Source organism: Astatotilapia calliptera, chromosome 6 (genome assembly GCF_964374335.1).
Source record: "Astatotilapia calliptera chromosome 6, fAstCal68.1, whole genome shotgun sequence".
Classification (NCBI taxonomy): Eukaryota; Metazoa; Chordata; class Actinopteri; order Cichliformes; family Cichlidae; genus Astatotilapia; species Astatotilapia calliptera.
The window spans coordinates 41,659,054-41,679,953 of NC_137427.1; the positions used below are offsets into that span (position 1 = coordinate 41,659,054).

The following is a 20,900-nucleotide window of genomic DNA, read 5'->3' on the forward strand; positions in this document are numbered from 1 at the left end:
GTTAAGCTTAAATTTCAAAACTTACATTAACTACTGATTTTATCTACTGTTCTGATTTTATCTGTTTTGATTTTATATACTGTTTTGTTTGTTTGTTTGTTTGTTTGTTTGTTAAGTGGGTTTAGAGCTCTGGGTAGCTCCCCAGCTGGGTCTAGACTGGGTCTAGAGAGTATTTTAAATTCAGGGAATTTAAAATAGAAAGTAGCTCGTCCACAGAAGGACTGGTAGCTCCCCTTACGATAAGGGTTCAGATCACGCGAACAGGTGTGAAATGTGTGTGTTTAGTTAGTTTGTTTGCTTGTTTTAATCAATTTTAAATCATGCTTTTTATTTGTTTTTGTTTCTAATGTCTCTGTAAAGCACTTTGAATCACCTTGTTGTTGAATTGTGCTATACAAATAAATTTGCCTTGCCTTGCCTTGCCTATGTTAAGAAAAATTACGTATTAACTACTACAAAACTCTGACCTTTGTGGGAATGCTTGGAGCAGACTAACCTGTGAGCTGGAGTGTTCTGGGACGTTATATTTGGTATATCCAGACCATCCGTCGGCTCTTACTTCGGAAACATGGCTTAAAAAATTTCTCTTCAACGACGTAATCCGATTTAAAAAAAAAAAGATCTCTTTACCCGTCGGCTTCCCGTGGCTGTCATGCGACCGGCTATTGAAGTTAATAATACAACAGCTTCTTGCCATTTTTTGGGTTTATTTTTATCGCTGTGTAACTGAGTTCAATTGAAAGCCTGTGTGCGCTAGTACCTCTTGCCACAAGTTCCCAGAATCCTTTGCGATTTTACACCTGAATGACGTCACATTGTCAATCTTTATCCTGGTGGGCCGGTCTCTAGTCAAAATGCCCGGGCCGATTTTTTGTCCCAGTCCAGCCTTGGTGGCATCTTGGCAGCTGCACGCTTGACTTTTCTCAGTTCATGGGCAGTTATTTTGCGCCTTGGTTTTTCCACACGCTTCTTGCGACCCTGTTGACTATTTTGAATGAAACGCTTGATTGTTCGATGATCACGCTTCAGAAGCTTTGTAATTTTGAGACTGCTGCATCCCTCTGCAAGATATCTCACTATTTTTGACTTTTCTGAGCCTGTCAAGTCCTTCTTTTGACCCATTTTGCCAAAGGAAAGGACGTTGCCTAATAATTATGCACACCTGATATAGGGTGTTGATGTCATTAGACCACACCCCTTCTCATTACAGAGATGCACATCACCTAATATGCTTAATTGGTAGTAGGCTTTCGAGCCTATACAGCTTGGAGTAAGACAACATGCATGAAGATGGTGATGTGGACAAAATACTCATTTGCCTAATAATTCTGCACTCCCTGTATAGTCCCAATCTACTCAAGATTCTTGTTCATAGCCAGGAAAGTTAGCTTTTCTACATGTTATGCAGAAAGGCTTGCTATCTTTTGAGAGCAGATGTTCCCTGCTGCGAAGAAGACTGATGGGGTGGAGGTTGCAGGAATGCACAGAAAAGATCTAGCTAGCTTTGATAGTGTGAGGAAATGTCCCTCATTTTTGCTCAACCATTTAAGAGGATCATCCTTTTTAGAGACTGTGGCCTTTTTAAAGTACTTCACTTCTCACAACTTGGACATCTCGGTCCTCCTTAGATGCTTCTTCCATTTTCACCCTGACTGTGTCAAACTCAAGGAGGGTGTCCAGAGCAGTCTTTTCAATTATACCTGAACCATTGGCCGTCTGCAGTTTTGCATGCTCATGTGTCCCAGCATTTGCTTTTTTGACAGCAAGCACTTCAACACTCTGATGCCATCTTCAGGAGCTAAAACCTTCTGCTTTCTGAATCTGGGGTCCAAGGCAGCTGCGAGAATAATAGGGTTTTCTTTCTCTGCTGAGAAAGTGCAAATACTCCCCTATCTCTGTGTTATCCCTTTTTCTGCGCTGCCAATGAAAGATTTTCCTGAGTTCGTCTCAAATTGGCTTTGGTGTACAGCCTGTGTCAGCCCTTTGACCACCTGTGGAAGACCGGAAATGGTTGTGTACTGCTGTCCACTAAGATAAACAGTAGCAGGCTCAAAAGGCACCAACCCTTGCTTCAGTTCTTCAAGGAGCGCCCACTGCTCTGGCTTCAAGTCAAAGTAGTGCTTCCCCCTCAGAGTTACCTCAGGATCTGATCAGTGAGAGGCCAGTGCTGTTTGAGGAGGAGAATGTACTATTGTCATCTTACTGACATTCATTTGCTCCTGTTTCATTTTTAGCCTTGCACTAACCAGCTTGCTAAAATGCTCCACTAGCTGCCTAGCAGCACCTAGTCTTCTGCTGATGGTGGTTTCTTTGAGAGCAGTATTGACTATGACTAGCTAGAGTGAGTGTCCAGCGACCCAGATAGAGGCCAATCCATGTTTTTCTTCAAGCATCTTCTAATCTTCACTCAGGAAATAGCAAGACACACCAAGGTAGGCCTCTGTTGCACGACTGGTCCAGACATCAGCAGTCAGGGTGAAGAAACCTTTGACACCCTGATGGTCTGCTTTACCTAAAGATGTGAGATGATTTGGAACAATAGTAAGCATTAGGGAGACAATTACAGTATATTTTTTCATTATTAATAATGTTTGTCAGTTTATGCATCAAGATTTAAATTTACCAGTTCAATAATTCAATTACACCAAATACAGTTAAGTAGCTTAAACAATAAACATTCAACATATCAGTAAAACAATCTTTACATGCTTTAACCAAGATTATTTTATTAATATTATTTCATCATGAAATGTATTAAATTGTAATACAAATTGCTATTTTGTGTTTGCGGTGTGAGAGACGGAAGAGACAGACATAGAGAGACAAACCTTCTCAAAGGTTGCATCATATTTCTTTTACATCATTTTGGTGAAGTGGGATCAGCCTGGTAGGTATTTATCATGCTAATCTGGGTTGAACTGCTTGATCATCTCTTTGAATCCCTGATCAATAACTATGAACAGGGGCCTCATGTCCGTCACCAACATGTTCAAGATTGATTCAGTCAGGACATCTGCTTGCGGAGGTGCACATGTTGTTGGCTTGGTGACAAAGTTGTCAATGAAGAAGAACGTCTTTTTTTTAGCAGTACTGTAACATAACATTTACAGCTATCAATATGCGTAAGTAGCTCACTGTTTACACTAATGTTAGAAGCTAACTAGCCAATTAGCTTACCGAAACGACTGTACCACTTCGTTGTCCTTAAATTAGCCACGACATGCTTCCTGTTCAGATGCTCGTGCATCACGGTCGTACTGCCATGGAAGGCAAGTTCCATTTTGCAGATTTTACATCGGAAATTCTTCTCTTTCATTTTCTCAAAATGCTCCCAGACTTCCAAGCTCCATTGCCAGGTAGCCATGCCATCGGAGACTGCTTCTTCTTATTTGGTGTCTAACGACAGCTGACATCCTGCCATCTTCTGTTTCAGTCAGTTATTCCACTCTTAAATCTTACCACATATTCCTGCGTCTTTCAGAATCTTACAAAGCTTCAAACAACGCATCCTCTATTAAGTTAGTCATCGACGATTTTAATAGTTGACGTAATCGTGACTAGTCGACTAATCGTGGCAGCCCTAAACTACACCCACCCCAACATTCAGTCAACTCCCAGACTACATAAGACAATAGACACCCAAGTTGAGTTCATCCTCCACCTCTGCTAGATAACCCCCTCTTGCAGAGTGGACTCCTCAAGTGCAGAGACCATCTGCAAAGGATGGTAACAACCTCCCTGCCAGCTGAAAGGCCTCCAGTTCCACCCACCCACAACCCAGGCGACACACTAACCTCCCGGGCCCAGCCAGAACCCCAGCCCGGAAGTGAAGCACACCCCAGAACACCAAGTGCTAAAGCCTGCCCCAGACCCACACAGGAGCAGCGCCGCTACCAGACCGGTGACCTACGTCTGCCAGACCCCCCCCCTTACGTTTATCAAACTTAACCTTACTTTGAAAGTAACTAGTTACTAGGGAAAGTAACTTTAGTTTTACTCAGAATTCTGTTGTTAATGTGTTGCTTCCCTAACTGGATACCCAGTAAGATTGCCAGTCTTCTAGCTTGCTTACATGTTAGCACTATCCTGCCACAAGTGCACTGTGCCACCTACAAACAGAAAGGAAAAAATAATTTGCATATTTCACGAGAGAAATCCCACGCCTGGACCGTCGTCGACTGCTGCCATGATTCTAGCCTACGTCACAGCGTCACATGTGCTTTTAACATCCAATACGAAAACTGCAGTCGTGGTGCTTTCGATTGTACTCAGAACTCTGAAATTCTGCCTTCCGAGCGGGAAGATGTAGGTAACTCCAGACTGCATACGAGCTGCATACAGGGCTGGACTGGGACAAAAAATCGGCCCAGGCATTTTGACTAGAGACCGGCCCACCATTATAGGAAAAAACATAAAGCCTTTGAATGAAAACAAACGCTGCACACTGTCTTGTTGGTATACAGGGAGTGCAGAATTATTAGGCAAATGAGTATTTTGTCCACATCACCATCTTCATGCATGTTGTCTTACTCCAAGCTGTATAGGCTCGAAAGCCTACTACCAATTAAGCATATTAGGTGATGTGCATCTCTGTAATGAGAAGGGGTGTGGTCTAATGACATCAACACCCTATATCAGGTGTGCATAATTATTAGGCAACGTCCTTTCCTTTGGCAAAATGGGTCAAAAGAAGGACTTGACAGGCTCAGAAAAGTCAAAAATAGTGAGATATCTTGCAGAGGGATGCAGCAGTCTCAAAATTACAAAGCTTCTGAAGCGTGATCATCGAACAATCAAGCGTTTCATTCAAAATAGTCAACAGGGTCGCAAGAAGCGTGTGGAAAAACCAAGGCGCAAAATAACTGCCCATGAACTGAGAAAAGTCAAGCGTGCAGCTGCCAAGATGCTGCAACATCACTGGAGTGCCCAAAAGCACAAGGTGTGCAATACTCAGAGACATGGCCAAGGTAAGAAAGGCTGAAAGACGACCACCACTGAACAAGACACACAAGCTGAAACGTCAAGACTGGGCCAAGAAATATCTCAAGACTGGTTTTTCTAAGGTTTTATGGACTGATGAAATGAGAGTGAGTCTTGATGGGCCAGATGGCTGGATTGGTAAAGGGCAGAGAGCTCCAGTCCGACTCAGACGCCAGCAAGGTGGAGGTGGAGTACTGGTTTGGGCTGGTATCATCAAAGATAAGCTTGTGGGGCCTTTTCGGGTTGAGGTTGTGTCTTTTTCTCATTCCAGCTGAAGTCTGGGACAAACTGCGTTCCTTTTCAGCTCAATACAAAACACGTAACATTTTCTCTGAATACGAGACGATTCCATTTTTTACGTGACGGTTGGCAACTCTACTAGCTAACCTTATGAACGAAATACAGTTCACTATCAGTAACATCATAGCACCCACCCAGCTGTATAGAAACTCCGTCATGCTAGCTAGTAGCAGTACGAGGTATTCTAACTGACTGAAAAAAGTCAGCACAACGAAAATAAACTCCACCTAAACTTGGTTTATATCAGACCCAGATAGACTGCAGGTCATAACTTCTTACTTGTCAGTTCACCTGACACTCGGACCGGCGGCCGCCTCGGGTCTCTCCTCCTCCTGCCTCCCCTTCCCTCATCCACCTGCTGGCCTCCACCACTTGCTAATGGCCTGTATTGTATAGCGCTTTTACTTAGTCCCTAAGGACTACTTTACACTACATTCAGTCATTCACACACACTGGTGATGGCAAGCAACGTTGTAGCCACAGCTGCCCTGGGGTGCACTGACAGAGGCAAGGCTGCCGGACACTGGCACCACCGGGCCCTCTGACCACCACCTGTAGGCAATGGATGAAGTGTCTTGCCCAAGGACACAATGACCGAAACTGTCGGAGCCGGGGCTTGAACCGGCAACCTTCCGATTACAAGATGAACTGCCAACTCTTGTGCTGAATCTGTGGAAGCTACGTGATGCCACCACCAAACAATTGAGTTATTTTTACACATCTGCCAGCATCTGGCCAATCCACCACCTTTCATTGTTTATACCGTTATGGAAAAACAACCCCCCCCCAAGACATTGGCACATCAAAACGAAAAATCACCATCGGCCCACCGAGTACAGCTATGGCTGCATATGTGTTTAGTAGTAGTGTAGGAGTAGTGTTTAGTCTTTTTGTAGAGCTAGCAATGCAGCCGTTTTTGAGGGCATTTTCCATATTGGAATCTCGACTTCTCCGATGAGGCTAACCAGAGCACCGTTTACTCGAGTGTGACATTATTCCCAGGTCCATGTTCCGATTTCCGAGGTAAGTCGAACACAACACACAAAGTACCGAATAACGACCCTATCTAAATCCCAGTAATGATTAAAACGTTCCTGATTTTGGCATAATAACTAGTTACCATGCTCGTTACCACAATAATAACATAGTTACCGTAACGCATTACTTAATAACACTGGTCTTCACATATCCAGCGCCAAAACCTGGTGAACAGAACTAAAGATTGTGGGCGTAATTGTCAGCCCAGAAACTTTAAGATTTGTTGAACTCCATCCATCATCACTAACGTTACCTACCATCAGTCTATCCATTACATGTTTCTTTCTGCCTCTCTAATCTCATATGCTTTTCTCCACATCATCTCACACAATTTCCCTCTATTATTTGCCTATTAGGTCACTGTCCATCTGTCCAACCCACATATGATCTTTCTCTCTGTCCATTTGTCTGTCTTTCACATCATTTGTCTATTGCAGCTCATATGAATCTTTCTTTTCTGTCTCTATCCAGCTGTCAATCCCTCTGTTATCTATCTATCTCTGCTTTCTTGAGGCTTTTTAGTCTTTTTCCTGCTCTGAGAAATCACGGCCTTGATCCCTGTAGGGAAATTTGTCCTGATAAAATGTCACTCTCGAACACTCACATGCAAACGTACCCACAAACACTAAAGCGCACACGCACTCTTATACACACAAGTACACACATACACGTATCCAAAAAGCCTGTATTTGTCCTAATAAAACGTCAAGCCGGCAGCAAAATGAACTGTAATGACTTTCAGGCTGTACTAATGGCCAATAAATCCTGGATTAGGACGCTCACACGCACTCCCCCTCTCTCTCACACACATGCACACACACACACACACACACATGCAAACACACCCACACAGGGTCATGTTTCATGGCGTGCTGTGCTGGGTTCATTCAGGAGTCAGATGGGTAAAGTTTTAAGCTGTTTTCAGCTCTTAATGACTGTTGTGCTGACTTTTATAATAACAGCATGGAAAGGAATCAGCAGGAATTAGCATGCTAGGATCATTTAAATCAATGATTCATGATGACTGAGGCTCGAAGCCATACACACTCGCTTTCTCACACACATGCATAGCACACACACACACAAACACACACACACACACACACACGCATACAGCATTCACATACACAAATGCTTCCATCAGAGAATTTCACTTTATGACAGTTCAGAGTCATTTTCCGGCTAAATGTACAAAATAAAATCCCGGAAGCAGTGTCTCCGTCGTCTTTCATTATCAGCCCAGTGATGGATTCATTTCATTGCTTTATTTTAGACAGAATCAGCAGGATAAGGTGCAAATGAGAGGGAAAATTGTGTATGAGGGATGTTTATGGAGGATTTCTGCAGTATTAGATATGTGGGGGAGAATGATTAGTGAGATGGCGCAGAGAGAGAAAAGGTCATCAGTCATGATACAGCTGTCTTTGACTCAAATGACTTAGAATCAATATTACTAGAACTTTATCTGCTGTAGATACATTGAACTCAAATGAGGCAACATCTTGTTCATTATAAACCATGATGAACCTTTTGCAACCACCGAGATTTTTCTTTTCAGGAATTGACAGTATGTCCCAGCCGATATGTAGTGCTTGAAGAAAATATAATTTGATCAAACATTATTCAGCTTTAAATATTGTTCAGCTTTAAAGTTACTGTGCAACTGTGTAATAAAAATGTGTGCTCACGACTTTGGCCTTGAGAGCGATAAGAAGCGATCGCCTCATCCTGCAGGCGAAAGATATCTGCAAGCGAAGAGACTAGAACACCCAAGGCCGATTTCCTTTTATGGAGTTGTTTTTCTGCTAATGCAGCACTTTCCTCACAACCCCCTCCTGTAAGTTTTAGAGAATATATACCCATCCTCACAGCAAATATGAGGAATCTCCTGATGTGAGCTGTTTGAGAGGTTGTCTCTGTCTCAATAAAAGTTCACTGATTCCCCCATCTGCTGCAGGTGTCCGGTTGTCTTCATTCTCCGCCAGCCTGGTTAAGTCAATTCCTCCTTAACATCTAAAAGAACCTATTTAATGAAGGAAGACGGGTTCACTTTGTGTTTAATATTATTCTATTGCTGTTGTTTTTTTTATATCCTTCAATTGGCGTCACGGAACAGGATCCGCTCCAGGCCAAACTGGAACGGGTGGGAGGACATCGGCCGTGGTCTGAGTGAACGGAGTTTGGACAAAAGCTGTGTGCACACAAAAACAAGGTAAGCAGACCTTTTATTTCTGCTATATTGAACATTATAAAAATACTTAGTGTCCAAACTCCTAGTAATTCATAACCAAAATTGTCTGGCTTACTTAAGGCTTGCTGAGAATCAGACAAGTGAATAAGAGATAAGTGAATAAGAAATAAGTGAATAAAGATAAGAGTGAACTGAGGTCTGGCCACGGTTGCAGCCGACGGGTTGCTCTCCGGTGTCGGATAAATACCTCAGTGCAGGTCTGGGACCTTGAAAGGGTTTATTAGTAACGCCTTTCTAAACAAATTAAAAGGTTAAAGGCCTTGAGAATATTTTTTAGTAATATTCTCTAAACTACAGAAGGGTTAGGAAGGCCCAGAGGACTTTATTAGAAAAGATCCTCTAAAACTTAAAAGGAGAAGTACTGGTTGGAGTCCAAAGGAGGGGTCCCTTTGATCAATAGGAGAAAACGGATCTCTTCTTAAAACCCCGATGATTTTAGTGTTTTAAATGTTTTGATGTTCTGTTTGATATTGGACACACATAAATACACGCTGAATGCTTGCTGTGGAACACTGGGCAGGACAGTTTGGTTCTCCGTGTTCACAGATTACACAATTAAAGGAACTAGGTTCCTCTTTTGGTTAAAATAATACACCACACATAGAATTTTTTTTTTACACATTTATTACATACATAAGGAGGGTAATGAGTGACTGCAGGTAATGTATGAAGTGTGAATGAGACGTGTGAACAAGGTGACAACCAACTAGCACCCCTATCAGGAAGCTCTAGGCAAGGTTACCCGCCAGACTCCGGTTTGGTAGAAGCTTGGTAACACCTGAAGGGATATTTCAGTGCTGACTCACCTTTAAAGCAGCGCCCCAGCTGATTAGTGCCTAACAGAGGCAGAAACCCAGCTGGCCCAAATTCTCCTTTAAAATCAATAAAAGAACACTCCTCCATTGACAGTAAAATGGATGGAGAATTAGATCGACAAACTAATGATGATGGTTGGGGTCCCGGTGTTATTCTTAGCACATTGGGAGAACAATTAACATGTGTTGAGACAGTCATCAACTCCACACACCAGCCTAAAGAAGCAAAAAAACAGAAAGAGTCATTGAGGAAAACAGCTGAAAGGTTAATGAAAGAAAAGGGAAAGAATGAGGGGAGTAGTGGTAATTGGGGAATAATTTGGCAGAATAAGGCTATGCAGGCAAAAGAGAAAGAGGAAGAAGCCAACTCAGCAGCAGCAGGTGCAGGTGTGATAAGCGGGGTGAGACACAGAAAGGAAGCAGATAAGCACGCAGGCCGCAAAGCTAAATTTAATCACTGGGTGTGTTTATGGGAAACTGCAAAACCACACATGAAGAAAAATAGGTCTCAGCCACCTCCCTATTCTGCCTCAGTCCAGACTCCTCCCTCAGCAGGCATATATCCGGTACTTAATATCTCTGGTGGAATAATGACTATTGGAGAAGAACCGCCCGTAGCTCCAACTCCCATAGATACCAAGCATTTTTGCCCAGGAAGCTCCTCTCTGTCGGCGACACCCTCAGCTAGTAGTAGAGCCCCCTCTTCCATGTCCCATTGTTCTGGAACCGGATCTGAGGGCCTAACTGACCCCTTTGCGAGCGCACCATTTGCGGTTCGAATGAACAGACAGGAACCCACTGAACAACAATTAACTGATCTAGAAGCAGCATTACGCAGCTGCTTAAATGAACATAGGTCAGTGGTCCAGGTGAATAATCGTGTTGCGTCAGCCCCTCTTTCCCAGTCCAACCCCTTTGCCAGCACTCCTGTCGCTGTTAAAGGAGATCTGACCACTACTGCAAAAACTGAGCCTGGCACTTCACCAAATGTCACAGTTACCATGTCTTTGGTGGGCCGTCAGGATCCGGAAACACAGATGAGTTTAGCCCACGCTTTTGCTGACACTGCTACCCCACCAGGCGGGGGAAAAACTGAGGATACTGATGATGAACTCAGTGACCTTAACAATACACCCCCCTCTACCCCTCACAGTTTAGGATATCAGACTAGATCTAAGGGCCCTGTGCCTCAGCCTCCAGGCATGTTTCCCCTGGTCCAGACTAAAGCGCAACGTAGACCAGTGTATCAACCTTATTCATTCGGAGATGTCCAGGCCCTAGTGGACAAACTCCCTGACATAATGGAGGGAGGGAATGCCTGGCTGGCTGGTTTGGATAAATACACAGCTGGACAGGACCTCGCACTGGGAGATTTTAGAGCTATTATAACTAGGTGCACATCCCGATCTCAGGCAGCGGATCTGGAACAAAATGCGGGTACTACCACGCATGAGAACGAGGTGCCACTAATGCAGGCCTTGAGGTTTATTGGACCGGCCCTGCGCAAACAATTCCCACCCAAAAATCAAGGCACCTTACAGAAATTTAAATGGGAGGAAAAGCAAAATCCCACCCATTATCTAAATCAGGCTGTTGAAGACTGGGTGAACCATACAGGTCATCACCCCAGTAGGACTTGTTCACAGAGCATGTGGTTTAGAAGGGCGGTGCTGAGGGGCATTCCGGAGTCAGTAAGCCAGAAAATGGAGGATAATCCTGATTTGCAGGACTGTGACTTTGCAATCTGGAAGAAACATTTGATTTTTAATCTTAACAAAGTGCAGATTAAATCTGATGATAAAGCGGAGAGCGTCGAAGATTTACAGTTGCAACTGTTGAAGGTTCAGCTGCAGAAAGCGAAAAACGACCTGGGTGGAAAAGGTGACAAGCCTAAAAAGCAGCTTGTGGCCGCTGCGGCTCCCCCTCCTGGTCCAGTTGCCCCTGATTTGTATCCGAACCCGTGGCCAGCTGATCCACAGCCCCCCCAGTATGGTGCTTATCACTCCCCGGCCCCTTATGGGCAGAGAGGTTCCCCATTTGGAGGAAACAGAGGTGGTTTCAGGGGAAGAGGTCAGATGGGAGGTGGTAGGGGAGGCCAGATGTATGTTTGTTTCCGGTGTGGACAACCTGGACACTGGGCTAAAGCGTGCCCTTTGAACCCGGCTGCTGGAAGAGGCAGGGGAGCCCGTGGTGGGCCCTATCAGCATCCTGGCCACAGAGGTGGACCTCGTGGTGCTTTAGTTGAAGTGCCCCCGGCCCCACAGATGCCTGTGATGGGGTGGGAGTACTACGAGGGTGGTCCCCAGCTATAGGACACCCCACAGACTGCCCAGGACGGTGAAGGGACAACGGCGGACCCTATGCTGTCCATAACTGTAGATAAAAGAAGAAGCAGCTTTTTAGTGGACACTGGAGCTACGTACTCCACCATTAAGGATGTTGCTCGTGAAAGACTTACTGACACAGTGATTACAGTGGTGGGCATATCTGGGGAACCTAAAACTCTGCCTTACACCGTGCCCCTCCCCACAACGGTTGGAGATCAGACTTTGTTACACAGCTATGTTTGTTCAAAACAGGCGCCTGTGAATTTACTGGGAAGAGACTTGTTGATTAAATTAGGAGCCACAATACTCTGCTCTTCACAAGGCCTAACTGTGACTCTCCCTACTGGTGTTGTGCTTCCCTGTTCTGATGGGCCAGAGGGAGCTGGTCAGTTTCTGCTGCAACCCTCCTCGTGTTTAGCGGACTCTGCTGACATCTACTGGGCATTATTGGAAGTTGAAACACCTGCTGAACCAGGAGTTTGGACTGCTTTTCAGCAATGGCGGCCGTGGCTCTCACTCCTGCATCCTTATGTCCCTCCCCCTGACCCACCTCATGTTACACTGTTTTATGACGGGCATGACACCACCTGGTACCAGCACATGTTCCAAGAGCAGTGTGAGGGGCGGGCTTGGTCTTTGAACATGTCGTGCATTTTTGCGGCACCGGAGGGAGTGGCAGCAGCGGTTACTTTTACAACAGATCAATTACAGTGGTACATGATGTCTGATGAGGCAGCTCCCCATGTGTCACTGGCCTTACATCCTGGACACCAGGCTAAGGAGCTGGGTGGAATGGTTAAACGTTCCCTTGCGGCCACTGACTGGACACCTACAACACTCCCACAGGTTTTGTTTTCTCCATCTACCAAGACATACCAAATTTTAAATGATTGCTTTAATTCCGCAACACTGCAACATGGAGTAGTCAGCGGGTCACATGGCAGAGAACACACAGACCACTGTGATGCTGCGCCTTTACTCGACTCTCTTCCAGATTGTTTGTGGTCCCTTGGACCCACAGATGTAGGTTTAGTTGATGTGGAGCCAGTCTCTTTTCAACTGTCATCTGCTACCCCTTTGTGGCAGCCTCAGTACCCACACAAACCGGAGGCTGAGGCTGGGATTGCAGAAACAATTTCTGGTTTGGTCACTGCCGGTGTCCTGGAGCCCTCCTGCTCTAAGTGGAACACGCCCATCCTACCCGTTGAGAAAAAAGGCACGGGGAAGTTCAGAATGGCACATGATTTGAGAAGGATTAATGCCTTACTTGGCACTCCTACTTTGCCTGTGCCTAATCCTTATGTTGCCTTGACCAACCTCCCACCATCTCATGCCTGGTTCACCTGCATTGACTTGGCTAATGCCTTTTTCTGCCTCCCACTTCGTGAGTCACTGCGTGACATTTTCTCATTTACATTTAGAGGCCGACAATGGCGTTACACTCGCTTACCACAGGGATTTGCCCTCTCCCCAGGACTGTTTAATCAGTGTTTGAAAGAACTTTTACAAACCTGCCCACTACCATCTGACTGTATGTTAATACAATATGTGGATGACATTTTGCTGTCTGCCCCCACGGCTGACATCTGTTTGGAGGCCACCAGAGTGGTACTTCAACACCTGGCCAACACAGGTTTTAAAGTGAGCAAAACCAAACTACAGACTGCAAGAAAACAGGTTTCTTTTCTAGGCCGCATGGTCTCACAGTCCGGTATTTCCTTGTCCCCAGAACACAGGAACTCCATTTTGCACCATCCAAAACCTCTAACTGTAAAAGACATGTTGTCATTTTTGGGCCTGACTGGTTACAGCAGGACCTATGTCCCAGACTATGTTGGCCTTACTTCCCCTTTGCGCGCTTTGGTAAATGAACAAGGCATGAGAAACCTCTCTGCTCCCCTCTCATGGACTACAGAAACAGAACAGGCGTTTATAAAGTTAAAACAACAGCTTTCTGTCGCCTCTGACCTTGCTGTGCCAGATTATGCTTTGCCTTTTCATCTTGATGTTTCTGGAACTGGAACCCATATTAATGGTATCCTGTTCCAGAAAAAAGGGGGAGAGAGAAAAGTGTTGACATATGTAAGCGTAATGCTTGACAACACTGAAAAACGCCACCCACCGTGCACACAACACGTTTCTGGACTTGCAAAAATCATTCAGAAAACAGCACACATAGTGATGAACCACCCACTAAAAATTTTGACATCACACAGTGTGGTGGCCTACGTCTCTTCACAGGCCTTCACACTCACGTCACTCAGGCAGAGACGCCTCAGTACCATTTTGGAAGCACCACACATCACCTACTCACATGAAGGCATAAACATGGCTGATCACATGGGATCAGGAGAACCACATATGTGTGAAGAGGTTGTGCAGGTACAGGAGAAAATCAGGCCAGATTTGCAGGCAGAACCTCTAATGGATGCAGAAAAAGATTGGTTCACAGATGGATGTTGTTTCAGAACTGAAAGTGGAATGTTGAAGGCTGCATGGGCAATAGTGGAACAGACAGACATGAGATGGAAAACAGTGAAAGCAGAGCAGTTGACAGGACAACAGTCTGCACAGAGAGCTGAACTGAGAGCGGTGATTGAAGCCTTAAGGATGGGAAAGGGACAGAAAGTGAATATATACAGTGATTCAGCTTATGCTGTGGGAGCAGTGCATGTGGAGCTCAAGCAGTGGCTAAGAGCTGGTTTTTTGACAGCCAGCGGAAAGCCTATTAAACATGAGATAGAAATGAGGGAATTAGCGGAAGCACTGTTGTTACCTGTTAAGGTGGCAGTGGTAAAATGCAAAGGACACAGTGCCGGATTGGATTTAGTGGCATTAGGTAACAAACAGGCCGACTTAGTAGCTAAGCAGACAGCTGGTTACTTACCCTCCCTGATTATGGTAATGGACCCGGAAGCCACACCCCCTCCAGAAAGACCACCCATACAACTAGGCCTAGCCACAATCAGAGAGTTACAGGACAAAGCCAGCCCCCAGGAAAAATCATTATGGGTAACAAGAGGGGCCACAAACACAGATCTCTGGCGTGGCCCAGATGGAAGGCCCATTCTGCCGCCAGGGGTCAGACAGACAGCAATGGAAGAGGCACATGGCGTGGGGCATGTGGGACCTGCACAAATGATGAGAAACTTAGCCGTCTGGTGGCACCCTTATCTAAAAGACATGACAAAATACATGGTTAAAACCTGTAAGGAGTGCAACCAATTTGGAATCAAGCCCGCCTTCAAGCCAATAGCAGGGTACTTCCCCATCCCACTTTGCCCAGGGAAAGAAATAATCATTGATTACACAGACATGGTGGACAGAGTGGGTGGTTACAGGTACCTGCTGGTGGCTGTGGATGCATTTTCAGGTTGGCCAGAAGCCTGGCCGACAGCAAGTGAAAACAGTAGAACTGTGGTGAAGTGTCTGATTAATCATTATATACCACAGCATGGGTTTCCCGAGGTCATAAGGTCGGACAATGGTTCACATTTCAGGAACCACGATCTGCAGAGGGTTGAAGCCGCATTAGGTTTGAAACATAAGTTTGGCTCAGTTTACCACCCCCAGTCCCAGGGGAAAGTGGAAAGGATGAATCAAACTCTAAAAACTAAATTGGCTAAAATCTGTGCACAGACCAAATTAGATTGGGTTAAGGCATTGCCTCTTGCATTAATGTCCATAAGATGCTCAGTAAATCAAACCTCTGGTTACACTCCATTTGAGTTGGAGCATGGCAGGCCTTTTCCTGGCCCCTCCTCTCGCCTGTTAATGTCGGATGAAGCTGATTCAGACCTCGATCCGAGGACATATTATAACATGCTCCGCAGTTTTGTTGCCCAGTATTCCTCACAGGTCGCTGAAAGAAACCAGCAAGAGCTGAAAGAGGCGGCTACACCTGGAATGGACTACGTCCTCCTGAAAGTCACAAAGAGAAAGTGGGCTGAGCCTCGCTGGACAGGCCCTTACCGCATAACAGAGCGGACCTCCCACGCTGTCAGGCTCGAAGGTAAAGGTGACACCTGGTTTCATTACACACAGTGCGCTGCTGCCACCGAACCAGGAAGAACCTTGAAAGAGGTGCAGAAGGACCTGTCAGAAGGAGCTGCAACAGCATCACCAACCACTTGAGGGAGCCAAGACTCAACCTACAAGCCGGCTGGTTACAAAAGGGGGTGTTCTTCATACTGAACTAAACATTTTTTTTATTTTTAACATCTTTTATGACTTTGCTTTTATATTGGCTTGAGTTTTTAAGATTTACATTTTACATTGCAATAGTTTTAACCGCTGAAAGCTCATTTAAAGTTGTGTCACTGATACTTTTTGTTGCTCTTTAACTCCTAGAACACGCCCTTGGCGAGGTGGGGGGAACTGGACCACCTTTCTGTGCCCTATCATCCTCTATTAGACGACATCCAAGCTAAGTAAACATGTCTTGGCCCTTTCCCCCTGAAATGACAGGCAGGCAAAGATGTTGCGTCTTTGTTTGCTTCCTGGCCCTGGGTCTCATTCCCATTGGCATAATCTTGATCTGTGAAGGGCCCCCGACACTTCTGACACCTTCAAGTTCAAAAGCTCCGCCCCCTTCTGACAGTCCCAATCTGACAAATGTAGCCCCTAGGGTCTTGCCCACCACTTCCTCTCCAGTTTTGCCCACGCCCGATCCAGTTAGAAAGAAACGAGACACGGTTACCTCCTGTACCCCAAGCACGACTAGAATGATTACTCTTTGTGTCCCCAACAATAAAAGTTGGGTAGTCGAAATAGATTTCGCTAGCTTCCCAGTCACTCCCGTCACCAAAGACCAAGGGGGGGATCTTTTTAACCTTGCAGTACATCTCTCCTCCTCAGTGTGGTATATAACCCTGGGAGGTTGGCATCAGTGGAAGTGGTCCAGTTTAGTGTCAGAAACGGACCTCGATTGGTCCAAGCACTCTAAGGGTCAGGCTTTGCACTGGAGAAACCAAAATATGCTCAGAATAGCAAAAAAACCGGATCTTTCAGGCTTAATTTTTACCCTAAAGGATCTGGCCTTGACCTCCTGTCAACAATTTATAATTGCCCCTTGGACTGATCGCACCGCCCTGTATTGGCAAATGGAAATATGCCCTAGCGTTGGTGCAGCTCCAAGCTCTGTAGTTAAAGATGATAACCCCACCTTTAACGGCCCCCCGGTGACATATACAAACGGGGGGAGAAACGGCCGAATACGCATTGTAGACACAAATAAAATGTCTAAAGATGACCTCTTCCAAATTCTAACCGGTATTTCTGGAGCAACAAACAACTGGTTACTACTAGCTGAACAAGCTGCTGACAAGACGGCTTCCGACTGCATAGTATGTATGGGAGCCCGCCCCACTTTACGAGTTGTACCGGCGCCAGTCAATAGTGCATGCCTCCTGCACCTTATGAACAATACAAAACGAGGTCATTGCTCATATCTGGAAAACCACTTTCCTAAAACTCAACGCTCGGTCTCTAATAAACCACCTTTCTTTTCTTCAGATGTAGCTGTGAACAATTTCACTTGTATTAACCTGACTGGCAATGCAGTAAAACTAGGTAGCTTGAACTCTTCTTGGTGCACTGAGATGACGGTTATGAAACCAAACTTCCGACCTACGGCTAGGGCTGATTTGTGGTGGTGGTGTGGCAATAACAAGTTATATGATGGTTTCCCTCGGGATGCGTCAGGTCTTTGCGCTCTCATAACTCTTATTTTACCTGTTTTAGTCACTCCAGTAGATCTCTCTATAAAAGTACACGAAGTTGGCCTCCCATCTTCCTCTGAACGCCGCTCTAAACGTTCTCTAATCCCAGGTTCAGCTCATAATCCAACCTATATTGATGCTGTAGGTATACCCCGTGGGGTCCCCGATGAATATAAACTGCGAGACCAGGTTAAAGCAGGATGGGCCTCGATACTTTGGATGGTTGAAATAAATGCGAATGTAGACAGAATTAACTACATTCACTTTAATGTGCAACTGTTGGCTAATTACACTCGAGATGGTTTTGAAGCTGTGCATGCACAGTTATCTGCCACTTCCCTAATGGCTTTCCAAAACAGGGTCGCAACGGATTTTCTCCTCGCAGAAAAAGGCGGAGTCTGCAGCCTTTTTGGCCAGGAGTGCTGTACCTATATCCCCAATAACACAGCTCCTGATGGTTCCCTCACTAAAGCTATTACTGGTCTCACAGCTCTTACTGTTAAAATGAAGGAACACTCGGGCGTTGATACTGCCATGTGGGACTCTTGGCTTAACATGTTTGGCAAATATAGGGCCCTTGTAGCTTCCATACTAGTTTCCATCTCAGTTTTTGTTGCTATCCTAGTCACCTGCGGTTGCTGTTGTATTCCATGCATTCGATCCCTCTTCCAGAGACTGATTGTTACAGCTTTCACTCCTGAGGATAAGGATCTCGCCCGGCAGATGCCTTTATTGGCTAGTCAACTTCCCACCTCCTCGCCAACGGATGATGAAAACTCTGATCGTGAGGGTGACGAACATTATCGTCTTTCTCTTGTTTAAATGCTTCTAGAATGGTTGTTTCTCTGTGGTGTTTTGTATTAGGCTTGTTATTAATTGTTTCCCTCACCCACTTCCTCTTGAAGGATATATCTGGTTGAATTGTGTCTGGTCGGGTTGTGAGGGTTAAGCGATGTTCTCAGGGTCTCCGGACTTAAGCCTGAGCGAATGTGTACTCCCACCACTGGATATGAATTGTTTTATTCCACACCCCTTCCTCACGTTTTACCATATTCACTTTTGAATGTCCTTAGCAGTTACCGTTCTGAGTTTATTTTACGGTTGATTTATTCTTTCACATTTTCACGTTTATATCTCTCATTATTATAGTATACTCTGTACTCTCCACATTTTTATCATTACTTATGCTTTTTGGTTGCTGAGTTACAGGAACTGTTAATTTTGTGTCACTACCCTGGTTGCACTAACTCGTTGTATCCGTGTGTGCAGGACAGCTGTTACTGCTTTCATCGGGAACCGAGACTGCTTGCAGCCGACCCCTGGGCAGGGTGGTGCCTGGACTCTTTTCTCCTCATCTGCAATGACAGATAAAGACAAATGATAAGACCCGAGGAGTTTTTCGAGCCAGGCTTCGACACGTCTCTGTGTTCCTTTGAATGTTACTTATTTTTGTGTGTTGACCCATTTAAGATGGGTCAAAAGGGGGATTTGAAGAAAATATAATTTGATCAAACATTATTCAGCTTTAAATATTGTTCAGCTTTAAAGTTACTGTGCAACTGTGTAATAAAAATGTGTGCTCACGACTTTGGCCTTGAGAGCGATAAGAAGCGATCGCCTCATCCTGCAGGCGAAAGATATCTGCAAGCGAAGAGACTAGAACACCCAAGGCCGATTTCCTTTTATGGAGTTGTTTTTCTGCTAATGCAGCACTTTCCTCACAACCCCCTCCTGTAAGTTTTAGAGAATATATACCCATCCTCACAGCAAATATGAGGAATCTCCTGATGTGAGCTGTTTGAGAGGTTGTCTCTGTCTCAATAAAAGTTCACTGATTCCCCCATCTGCTGCAGGTGTCCGGTTGTCTTCATTCTCCGCCAGCCTGGTTAAGTCAATTCCTCCTTAACATCTAAAAGAACCTATTTAATGAAGGAAGACGGGTTCACTTTGTGTTTAATATTATTCTATTGCTGTTGTTTTTTTTATATCCTTCATGCTTTAAGTAGGACTAGTTCTTAAAATCCATAGTCTGTGAAGCTTTTGACTTCAAATTTTAAATGTTGGTGAACAGCAACTGCACCTCACAGCTGGACGTATTTGACGACATTAGAACTAAAAGCTCTTTGGAACACTGTCATGCTCTAATAATGTGATTTATCAGGAGCATTTTGCAAATAAAATAAAGCTTGTAATGTAATATTGTACTCTATAAATACATTTTGAATTCATTGCACTTCAGAAGATTGTAGAATATGATGATTTTTTTATTGTGTTGTTTTAAAATGATAATAACAAAAAAGCAACACAAAGCTTTGCACTTAAGCTTCTTGCACCTACCCCCTTTTCAGCAGATGTTCTGACATGGGATGAAGAAAATATTTCTTGTTCTTCTGACTCTCATTTTTTTCAAAGATTGCTCTTTTTGTTTTTTAATGTGATATCATTTTAAGGAAATTTGACAATTTGATAAAACTAAGATAAAAAGAAAATGCTTCATTTTAATAATGTGAACTATGATATTAAAGAACTGACCTAAAAAAATTCAAAAAGACACCTTTCTATTTTATATTAACAGTTTACTTTGAATAGACGGCTACAACAGGGGGCTTTCAAATTATCCACTAGAATCACCCTCTTACAATCTTTCAGGAAATTTTGAGTTGGAAAGTGTTTTTTTTTTTTTTGTTTGGTCCGTTTTTTAAACATACAGAGAATTAATAAAATTGTACATTTTTCTTTTAGTGCTACCAGATTAATAGAGGAACATTAAAACAGTAGGGACAGATGACAGATTGAGGAAAAATATTCACAACTGTTGCTAAAAAATACAACAACAGCTGAAACAGAAGATTCTGAATTTTGTTTTATCATGCTGCACTGGTCAGAAAGGTGCTTGTATGCTACTTTGTTGAAACCTCAAAGGACATCCATGGTTTTCCAGTTCCATTTACATCACATTACTTTACAGCCAGTGTTCTATTAGTTGCTGTAACCAAAGCAGCCTCTTTCTGTGCCCTACATAATGGCTGAAATCAGTACACACACATTTTAACGTAAAGGAGGAGATAAAGCACAATTTATTTATTTATTTTTAACTTGTTGAACTATTTAGTTTACATGTAGGACAGTGGATTTGGATAAATCTGCTCAGTCAGTTTATGAATGCTGTTTAGAGCTTGATGCTTTATACAACACTGTAGGGGTTTTCCACTGAATGCAGCAAAGAGAATTCATAACTGAATTGCAGAGGGAGACTTAGACAAAGGGGTATGCAATGATGGCCATGTGGAGGAAACATTTGTGGCAGAGGAGGATACAGAGAGACTGGAGGAGGCGCCTTAAGCTGAGGGAGAGCAGAATGATATTCACTGTCACCCGCTGTGGGAGAAAAATAACATTCGGGATCTCAGAGAGAAAAGGAGAAAGAGAGAAGCTAAGAAAATAACAGGGACCAGAAAAAAAGAGTTCT

The 20,900-nt window shown here is 44.3% G+C and overlaps 2 protein-coding genes and 1 long non-coding RNA gene across 3 annotated transcripts; 1 reads left to right on the forward strand and 2 right to left on the reverse strand.

Annotated features, from left to right (window-relative positions):
* Positions 1-1,352: 1,352 nt before the first annotated feature.
* LOC145429345 (E3 SUMO-protein ligase ZBED1-like) lies at positions 1,353-3,364 on the reverse strand. The gene is given in 5 exon segments (XM_080302617.1): positions 1,353-1,590; positions 1,592-1,778; positions 1,781-2,495; positions 2,811-3,090; positions 3,192-3,364. Coding segments are annotated over 5 exon segments (1,593 nt in total).
* A 4,552-nt stretch (positions 3,365-7,916) lies between these two features.
* Positions 7,917-12,087, forward strand: LOC113010444 (uncharacterized). The gene is made up of 2 exons (XM_080303266.1): positions 7,917-8,307; positions 8,435-12,087. Exon 2 carries the CDS (start codon positions 9,483-9,485, stop codon positions 11,694-11,696), a length of 2,214 nt encoding a protein of 737 aa, XP_080159392.1. The 5' UTR covers positions 7,917-8,307; positions 8,435-9,482; the 3' UTR covers positions 11,697-12,087.
* A 3,004-nt stretch (positions 12,088-15,091) lies between these two features.
* LOC145429609 (uncharacterized) lies at positions 15,092-19,423 on the reverse strand. Its single transcript, XR_013909865.1, has 2 exons — positions 18,184-19,423; positions 15,092-16,410 (listed from the first exon to the last, which is right to left on the reverse strand). It is a non-coding gene; the product is annotated as an uncharacterized LOC145429609 (long non-coding RNA).
* Between the last annotated feature and the right edge of the window lie 1,477 nt (positions 19,424-20,900).

Excerpts from the sequence above, each read along its gene's own strand:
- LOC113010444 (XM_080303266.1), top strand. The coding sequence starts at position 9,483 with ATGGATGGAGAATTAGATCGACAAACTAATGATGATGGTTGGGGTCCC.